A 9,583-nucleotide genomic window follows, 5' to 3' on the forward strand; every position below is an offset into this window, starting at 1 on the left:
TACTCCATAGTTTGCATCTTTGCAAAACTGCTCAAGCTCTGTCAAGTTGGAAGAGGTGTCCACCAAACATAGCATCTATCTGATAGCCAAAAAGTTCAATTTTTGTCTCATCAGACCAAAGAACCTTCTCCCATTTGACCTTAGAGTCTTTCACGTCTTTGGGCGAACTTTGGTCAAGATTTAATATGAGCTTTGCCACTCGCCCATATAGAGCTTTGACTGGTGAAGAACTTTGTTGAACTTTGAGCAATTTGTTGTATGCAGAGTTTCTCCTATCTCAACTGCTGAAGCTTTTAACTCCTTCAGAGTCATAGGTGCCTCGGTGGCCACCCCCAGCAGTATTCTTCTTGAACGGTCACTCAGTTTGTGGTGACGGCCTGCTCTAGGCAGATTTACACATTTGCCATATTCTGTACATTCCTTAATGATGGATTTCACTCCAGGGGATGTTCAGTGACTTACTGGTTAGCAGTGCCTACTGGTTAGCACTCTCGACTTGTAACCGGAGGGTTGCCGGTTCGAACCCTGACCAGTGGGCCGTGGCTGAAGTGCCCTTGAGCAAGGCACCTAACCCCTCACTGCTCCCCGAGCGCCGCTGTTGGTGCAGGCAGCTCACTGCACCGGGATTAGTGTGTGCTTCACCTCACTGTGTGTTCACTGTGTGCTGTGTCTGTTTCACTAATTCACGGATTGGGATAAATGCAGAGACCAAATTTCCCTCACGGGATCAAAAGAGAAAGGAAGATAACCTTTTCTTTGAGTTGTTTGGAGTGTTCTTTTGTCTTCATGGTAAAATTGTAGCCAGAACATTAACATTACTTTGTAGAAATCTGCATTCACTTTGACATTGAAGATGGGATTTTTGTAAATTATTGTAAAAAAGGGGGGTGAATCGATCCAAAGGGGTGAATACTTTTTATAGGCACTGTATGTATTTCACTAACTTATTCTCCTGTGTATCCTCCTCAGTCTGTGCAACTCTTTAGACCATCACGGAGTGGACATTCATAATACAGTGGTGAAATGAGTCTTTTATAGACCCTTTCAAACATGTGCATCCCTAGGGCATTTCCGGTGGCACAGAAAACAACATTGAGCTAATGGTTACAAAAATAAAAAACAAGAATTAAAGTGGATATTTTGTCAAGAATTACACTAAACTCTGTCGTTCATTTTCATTTTGAAGTATCTACGTTGGTTTAAAATGTGTCAACCAGAAACCCTCTAGGAACAGATTAAAAGGGTCTATAAAATTAAGGGACAGTGTATTGAACCTTTAACTTGGGTGATAGCCTTCTGTGTTTAGACTGATCCTCTAAATTTCTCCATTGGAGAAACCAAACCACGGGTAAGAAACTCTTCATTTGGAAATTCTGGCTTGTTTGCTTTTTCCTTGATGAACACAGAAGAAATGTCAGTTGCGCTTGCTCCTTCTGCTCTGTTACAAATACACAGCCGCATGCTCCATTTCTAACATCCATAATTCTGAAGGGTAAAATCTACTGCTGGCACTTCACACTGGGTGCATCTGACTCCTGCTCCCCACTGTGGGGTCCTTGTCGGGCCGACAGGCGGTCCAGCGAACGAGGGGAGGCGTCTGGACGTCGGCGGCAGCAGCGTAGACACCGTGCCAGGTCAGCACGGAAGGAGGGCGTGTACAGGCCGTAGATGACCGGGTCGCAGCAGGTGTTGAGGTTCCCGAAGACGAAGAGGGCGTGGTGGACGTACTCTGGGGTGACCCGCAGCATCTTGGGCTGGAACCAGTACCAGATGCCCAGCAGGTAGTAGGGCGTCCAGCACACCACAAATGACATGACGATGATGATGGTCATTTTCAGTGTCTTCATCCTGGCCTTGGGGATCATGTCCGTCCCACTTCGTCTCAGGCATGACTCACCTCCTGAAAAGGAACATCAGTCAATAAAATGGATGGGCCATAAATACTAACAACAACAGGGACATTCATCTCAAAACAATGATTAATCAATATTTGTTAAAGTACTTTTTTTTCCCTTTATGTAGACAGGACAATTAATTGTGACTGGATGAACGTGGGAGATGGGGTGGGATTGGGAAATGACCATGGGGTGGAATCGTCCCAGTGGACACTTGGACCCGAACTTGGTAGAGATGCTTCTGCTCACAGCACCCCACATTAATCTATATTTAACATCTAAATATGGTACGTTTGGTTTGTGGTGTATTCATCTGCTGAGAGATATTTACCTTTGTTTTTGTGGAGCTGCTGATTGATCTCGATGAGAATACGGGTATAGCAGAAGCTCATGACCAGGAGGGGTATGACATAGAGTGTGATGAAGTGGAACATGTTATAGACGGTCTCTTGCCATCGCTCCTGGAAACTGCCATGTGTGACACACTGGGTGAAGTCCACTCTCTCGGCCTTGATGGCTCGGAAGATGAACAGCTGGGAAGAAAGAAGGAACCACAGGGTTTATCGTACAATAAGAGTGGGGAATGGCTTCTAATAGCAAAGAAAAAAATACAAAAAGGGATATTGTTTCAAACTTATTCACCACTATTCAAATATAGCCATCTGCATCTAGATATGGTGGCCTGTATATACTTTGGCAGAATGGAAAGCTTTGAAGAAAAAAACTATTTTCAATATGTCTTAAAAACTGAATGACTGAATAAAAAAAAATTTGAACTGTTGGGGGCAACACACTTTTTTTTTAAGAATTGGAATTGGCTGACGAGCCCCACTGTTTGTCTTATCTCCCTGAGGCCATAATCCAAATCCAGGATCTAGCCTCAGAAAGTGGATCTGGGGAAGGGGGGAGTCACAGTCACATGGTCCATGACTGTATGAGGCAGTGTTGGGGGGTACAGTAGGCTATTACATAACTCCTGCCATGCCCTCCCCACTCACTGCCTCTACCCTGAATATTACATTACGGGTGAAATTGCCTGAGGCTCAACACTCTTAGTGAATCACCTTCCACCACCCACCCACCCACCAGGTGTGGATATGAGACGCACACACAACCAACGTAAACCTCCTCGGCTGCGTCCTAGTCAATGAATGAAGATCATTTGTCTCTAAGGGCTCGTAAATTGTTCTCACACAGGGCAGGGGTTGTGGTTTAATGGCCCCTTTGACGTCAGCCAATAACCATCGCCAAAAAAGAAATCTCTCAGCATTGTGAATTTCCCCTCGGGGATCAATAAAGTATCTATCTATCTATCTATCTATCTATCTATCTCTTGTGTGTTTATGGGAGAGAGTGATCACAAAGTATTAATTGCCACTGGTTTATAATCAGACATGATTTAGGCATTTGATTTAATGATGTCAAGTGATACAGCTCTAGATAACTAGAGAACATAACTTTACTGCATGTTAAGAGGATTTGTTTACTAAAAGTCTTTGGATGAACTCTAATCATCCCAAATTAAAAAAATTTTTTGACTTGACTTTGAAAAATTGTGCCTTTCCTGAGCCTTTCCTTTCATCTTTTTCTATTTTTAGTGATGAATCTCCTTGCTATTCAGACTTGTTTTTCCGTCACACATAAAGCCCAAGAGACCTCCTCAAAAAGCCTCGCACTGCATTAGTGGCATCAGGTGAACAGCAAACTGCCTTTCTCCTCAGCCCAATGACGGGTCTCAGTTAACCATGCAGACACAGGAACCCGGTGGATGTCACAACGTAGACCGACTGTCAGTGTTCGTGGAGGGAGGTTAGTCGTAAATAACGAGGAGTATTTTTGGAGCGGAGGTGGCATGCCACGACCTTCACAAGATTCCAGGTTACCGCACCTGTCCGCCAATGCGGAATCACAAAGTGACATTTTGACCGCTGGCATTTCTGTACTCGTGTAAGCACGAAATAGACTTTAGACAGATTAGCAAAATCTGTAAAACAAAATGTATTACACTCCATTCATCTATCAAACCTGTCAAGTCACATAGATTTCCATTTACTTAAAAATGTTCCTTAGTGTGCACCTCCAATGGTAAATACATCAATCTCCAGTGGGAGCATTAAGCAGCCCATTACACTCTCTCTCATCACAATCAGTTCAATGATCCAATTACTTCTGCGATAGTTATGAAGAATTAGACACCAAGCCCTTGGGTACACACATTCAGGGAGTAACAACATGGCAAGGTGTCTATTTTTGATCAAAATGCATGCACCACCACTTCCATAGATGACGGTGACCAGTCAGCCGTTCTGACTGCTCCTCTAGGAATTCCTCAGCTTTAAATAGACTCCCAGCAGTCACATTGGAATCCACAGACAAAGCCCCCTTAGGTGCTGCCTTTCACTGCACACTGCCACAGACGGACTGGTCAGTGCAGTCACTCACTCCAAGGGGAACTGAAACCCTGGCCTTGGCAATGTCCATACCAGTCCATCCACAATCAGACACTTAGGCAGGTTCCACAAGTGTTTTCAATAACCTGTTTGAACTGCCACTGCACAGACCTTCCATAGCCATGGATTCCTGTGGCAGTTGATGGATGGAGTCAAAAGAAAAAGCAGCACCTCTGCTTACTCTCTCTCCATACTCAACTTTATAGACTGTTTTCCCCATTATCTTACCCAGCTGTTATGACAAAATGACTGATGCTGCTATACATCTTCAATTAAGTACTGAGATGTAAAATGACTCCTTACCAGTACTTCTTTAGATGCAGTGTGTCCTCATCAGTGTCACTCTAATCTGGACCATACATGCTCATAGTGTGATGGGAAGAAGGTGTACATTCTATGCATTGGCACAGGAGACATCAGGAACAACTCAACTGAGGTAAAACTGGTCTCTCCCAGTTTTGCACGCCACACAACAAAACAGGATAATTGGCCACTACCTTCACAGCTCACACAGTCATATCTGTATCAGACATGGAGAGGCCAGTCCTAAAAGACTGTACTGACCATCCCTTCAGGGCTTCGGTGTAAGCTGGCCGGTACCCACCTGTGGGGAGGCCAACAGGAGGCTGAGGCCCCAGGCCAGCCCCAGCATCCTCCTGTTGCGCCGGTGGGCGTTGAGCGAGTCCAGTGGGTGCAGGATGGCGTGGTGCCGGTCCAGGCTGATGACCACCAGGATGAAGGCCGAGGCCTGCATGGCGAAGAGCTTGAGGAAGCAGAGCAGCTTGCACATGGCATCGCCCGCATGCCACTGCACCGTCACGTTCCACACCATATCCAGTGGCATCACCACGAAGGTCATCATGAGGTCGGCCACGGCCAGGCTCATGATGAGCGGGCGCAGGTGTGAGGCCAGACGCCGGCCGCGGCCGCGGGCCACACTGACCAGCAGGGCCAGGTTGCTGATGGCCGCGAACAGGAAGAGGACCAGAGTGGCACCCACGCGGAACTGGGCTGCCCGCGTGAACGTGGGTGTTTCCCATTCGGACAGAGGGGGCAGTTGGGAGGTGCTGGAGTTGGAGATGGAGACATAGCGCACCGGCTCCTCTTCGGGAGTCAGGGTCGGGGGTGAGTCGCTGCCGGACATCTGGAGTGTGCGCTTTCTTCTCTCCCTCTCAACCCTTCAAATGCTGTACCCAGATGTGGGAGGAGAAAGATAAGTCTAAAGGTTAATGAGGCTTTCGTCCTGGTGATCTCTCTGCTTGAGAGACTAAATTAAACTGAGTGAAGTCTCATATCTCATTCGCCTCTGTCTGTCATTTCTTTAAGTGTGTGAAAATGCACACAACCAATTCAGTAGAACATCTTATCTAAAGTCTAGAAGTCTGACCTTGCTTCTTAAAAACTTCAATGTACAAAGGAAAAACTGGCATTAGGAATATGGCATTGGCAACTGGCATTAGGAATGCATATAATTAGAAATGACTGATGTCTGAGCATTGCAGTGAGGGAGGCTCACTCCGTGAGAGGAAATGCAATATATGAGGATATTAAATCACATATTAAAGCTGCAGTTGGCAAGTCTGACAGATTAAGGAGCCAAAATGTTTAATGTTTGCAACTCTCATGCCTCTGCCCTACTACCACCGAGTTTGTGCTTGTCAGTGCGCACCAGACTGCACCAGACTGTGATTGACAGTCAGATCTCACACAGCCCTGCTCCGATTGGACCAGAAGAATCGGGAGCTGTGGCTCTAGGTGGAGGTAGAAGTGCAGGTTTTTTCTGAAACCGGCTGATTTATGTTGTTCTGTCGGAGCATAGTGTTGGTTTCAGTGAATATGATCAAAAAAATCTTGCCAACTGCAGCTTTAAAAGGACACCAAATAAAGTTAACACAATAGTGTCTCGGTTTAAGTAATTAAGGTTACAATGAAGTGCCAGTCTGGTGGCAAAACCAGCTGTGGAAATGTTTCCAGGTCAAGTTTTAGAGGCTTTTTGTTGAACTGTTTTGAGTAGTGCTTAACCAAAGAGAAAAGTTAGCGTCATCCATCACTGGTTAACTAAGATGCGATGCGAGCTGGCCTGATTTAATTTTACGCTATGAGTGCAACTGTTTATCTTAGTCATGTGGCTTTCCATCTGTGAGATATGAAACAGATGGTTATAAATTTCAATATTTCGATATGCTGAATCCAAAAAGGAAGAGATTACATGGACCTCACAAAGAGGGCTCCTGTAAATCTTAGGGTAGAGATTCAGCACATTGTACGTGGTATCACCCTAAAAGCTCAACCCATTCATTCCTTCAACCCATCTCCTCATGAATACTTTAATAAGAAGGGCTGGATCAAGAGAGTCCTCCCTTAGGAAGTCTTACTCAACCCCCTTCTGACCTACAAAGGGGAGATGGGGTGTGACAAAGGCGATAAGATTAGGCTGTAAGCACATCCTTTGGTGTCCATTGTCTGACACTAATGAGTGAGATAATTAAGAACAGAAGGAAGGTGGCTTCCTTTTCAGCAGCCTTTTCACCTGCAGTCACTGAAACACACTATGATCACCAGAAGAGGCATAGAAACAGGACACTTAAAAACGTCAATGTTTTTCACATTTGATCTCTACATCCCTAGTCTGGGAATACCCATTCGAACCTTTGCCAAATTTGGGATTGGCTCTGCAGGTCCGTCTGGCCAAGAGGTCATTGAAGCCCATTTCCAATGCCCCTAAAACAGGGGCACACAAATGCAATCGCCAGTGCGGTATGGTTGTGTATTTCTTTGGAATTGAGTAAACAACTGCATTTAAAACCTTTGTTGACGAGATTACTTCTGAAAAGATTTAGTGAGAGTTTAATGCACCAATTTAAGTTTAATTTCACTACTAGTTACGCCCCTGCTGGAAGTCATAAGTCAGTTAACCTTTTTCAGACCCACTCTCAAATACAATTGAGAAGGTCTGTGTGCTAACCAGGCTACTACATACTCACTGTTTTGGTTGAGTCATTTATTATTGACAACCTGTCAGTCCTGTCAGCCTTAACTCTGTGAGATTTAAAAGTCTCAGTATGTCCTCTGTCTGACACCTTCTATAAAACTGCCAATGAGACCCACTGTTGTAGATCCATCAGGGCCTAACGTCTTTTCATGTTCCACTAAAAGGCTTCACTTGCAACACTGACATTACTGTTTCAGCTCAGTAGGCTACAAAGTCTGGTTCTTCAGTGGGTTCTTCTTTGGGATCAGTTATTTAGTTTGCAGTGGAATTCACCCTGAGGTCTGTGACCAAAAGACAAGTCCTTACATTTAAATTACACTGATTTTAAAGTACAACCAATAAAGCATATCTAATCTAATCTAATATTTGCAATTAGAAACCCATTGTTGTAGCCTATACTGTCCAGTTGTTAAAACGTTTTTATTTACATGAGTGAATACTTTGAGATACATCAAGGCCCAAAGCATGAGTCACTCCTGATTGAATTACCATGTTGTGTGCACTGCACACAATAGAGCCATCCATCTCTTCAGCCTTTGAGCTCAGTAGAATGAACAGGATGTCAGACTGAGGATAGTCCTCCTTTGAGGTTTATTATTATAATTAACATTATGCATATATGTTAAGCAAATTCTTTCATTTGCACCCACTTTCAACAAGGTAAGAGAAAATACAGCAGGCCTACATATTTTCCATAAATATCACTGTATGGAAATTGACAATGATTGAACATTTCGAACTTCATGTAGCTTTTAAGGGTTATTAGTTATTAATTTAGGTATATACGTGGTTAGGTACAAGGATACAAGGAAGTTTATTGTCACATGCACATAGTTACTGGAAGTAAGAAATGCAGTGAAATTATGTCTGGTGTCAGCCTATTTGTGCATTTATGGGGGGGGGGGGGGGCAAGGAAAACTCCCTTACCAAGGAAGAAACCTTGGGCAGATCCACGGCTCAAGGGGCTAGGTTATCATTAAACTGCAGCTGGACAAGATTGATTCACAGAACACAGTTGAATGAAGACAGCAAAGAACAGATGTAGCCTACTAGCGTGATCCAAAGTAATGATGCAACAACTGCAACAGCAGACCCTGAGATTCCTGATAAAGTACAATGGTCTGGGTAACTGTTGAGGAGCTGGCTCATTACGTTTGGTTGACCACTGCAATTACGTCTTCAGGCACCTTGAAGGATGCCTGAAGGACACTTATGGAATCAGGTTTCGCCCATTGGTCATGAACTCATCACCAGAAATACAACTGCAACACTGTAAACTTTCCAGAAAAGCAGTCCTTTAACCTTTAGCTACAATATATAGCTTCTGGAAATGTGTTGAATTTTTTCCCTGACTTGACACACTGCAATTGATTAATTGTCATCACTACTTCCTCTGCAATTTACCTCGTAAAGCAGTGACTCGGAGTTATGAATTATTAAAAACCGGTAAAACCTTTTTCTGCTTTGGTGGTGCAAAAAATGGTTACTCAAGTTCATTTGACGCATCTTCTCACACATAACATAAAGCAGTGTTATTTCAAAAAAGTGAGACATCGTTCAGACATTGCATATTTAAAACAAACATACACTGTAGCCTATACAAAATTGAAAAGCATATTTGATTCCCCACCTTGTTCTCTGTTGAAGTCTTTTCATGTAGCCTAAATCATCAATGGAACCAGAACTCATTTCCTGAATTAAAAAGCATTTCGCATAAAGTAAAAAAATCAATTCGATATTTCCACATGGTATGCAATGACACTTCACCGCAATGTCTTTCCTCTCGAGTCTTTTCGTGCGCCGTGGGCTTCTACGTTCTGCCAAGCAAGTTCCCGGGTAATAATTTCCGTCTATGGTCCCAGATATAACACTTGTACATGTTTAACTCTCTTGTTGTTTCGCCCGGTAACTGTGACTCTGGTGTTCCTCCCCAGTTCTCGGTTCTCCACGCAGGCTGCGGCTCTTCTGCTCGGTAGGCTAGTGTCTGTGCAGTAGCCTACGCGCAAGACGGTTTCCCATACAGCCGCATCAGCTGTAGCGCCTAGGCAACTCCTCTGGTTTCATGGTTTCAGAGAGCGCTGTGAAGCACACCGCGGAGCTGTCCTCGTGCAAGTGCTGAAGCTCTGATGAGCGTTAGTGGAGCGAACGCTCCATTCAAAACCCATCACACAATTAACTTCGGGAAATAGGATTGCACTTGGGAACCCTTTGCAGTCAACAACTGATAACAATGTGTGTTGAAGGAC

General features: G+C 44.3%; 1 protein-coding gene across 1 annotated transcript; it reads right to left on the reverse strand.

The window, feature by feature from the left end:
- Positions 1–1,433: 1,433 nt before the first annotated feature.
- Positions 1,434–9,021, reverse strand: LOC121720593 (gonadotropin-releasing hormone II receptor-like). The gene is made up of 4 exons (XM_042106870.1): positions 8,968–9,021; positions 4,950–5,532; positions 2,227–2,428; positions 1,434–1,900 (listed from the first exon to the last, which is right to left on the reverse strand). Exons 2-4 carry the CDS (start codon positions 5,487–5,489, stop codon positions 1,500–1,502), a joined length of 1,143 nt encoding a protein of 380 aa, XP_041962804.1. The 5' UTR covers positions 5,490–5,532; positions 8,968–9,021; the 3' UTR covers positions 1,434–1,499.
- Between the last annotated feature and the right edge of the window lie 562 nt (positions 9,022–9,583).

Source organism: Alosa sapidissima, chromosome 10, assembly GCF_018492685.1.
Source record: "Alosa sapidissima isolate fAloSap1 chromosome 10, fAloSap1.pri, whole genome shotgun sequence".
Classification (NCBI taxonomy): domain Eukaryota; kingdom Metazoa; phylum Chordata; class Actinopteri; order Clupeiformes; family Clupeidae; genus Alosa; species Alosa sapidissima.

Excerpts from the sequence above, each read along its gene's own strand:
- LOC121720593 (XM_042106870.1), bottom strand. The coding sequence starts at position 5,489 with ATGTCCGGCAGCGACTCACCCCCGACCCTGACTCCCGAAGAGGAGCCG. Across the intron at positions 2,429-4,949 it reads TCCTGTTGGCCTCCCCACAG|CTGTTCATCTTCCGAGCCAT; the intron begins GTGGGTACCGGC and ends CTTTCTTCCCAG. Across the intron at positions 1,901-2,226 it reads GCAGCTCCACAAAAACAAAG|GAGGTGAGTCATGCCTGAGA; the intron begins GTAAATATCTCT and ends GTTCCTTTTCAG.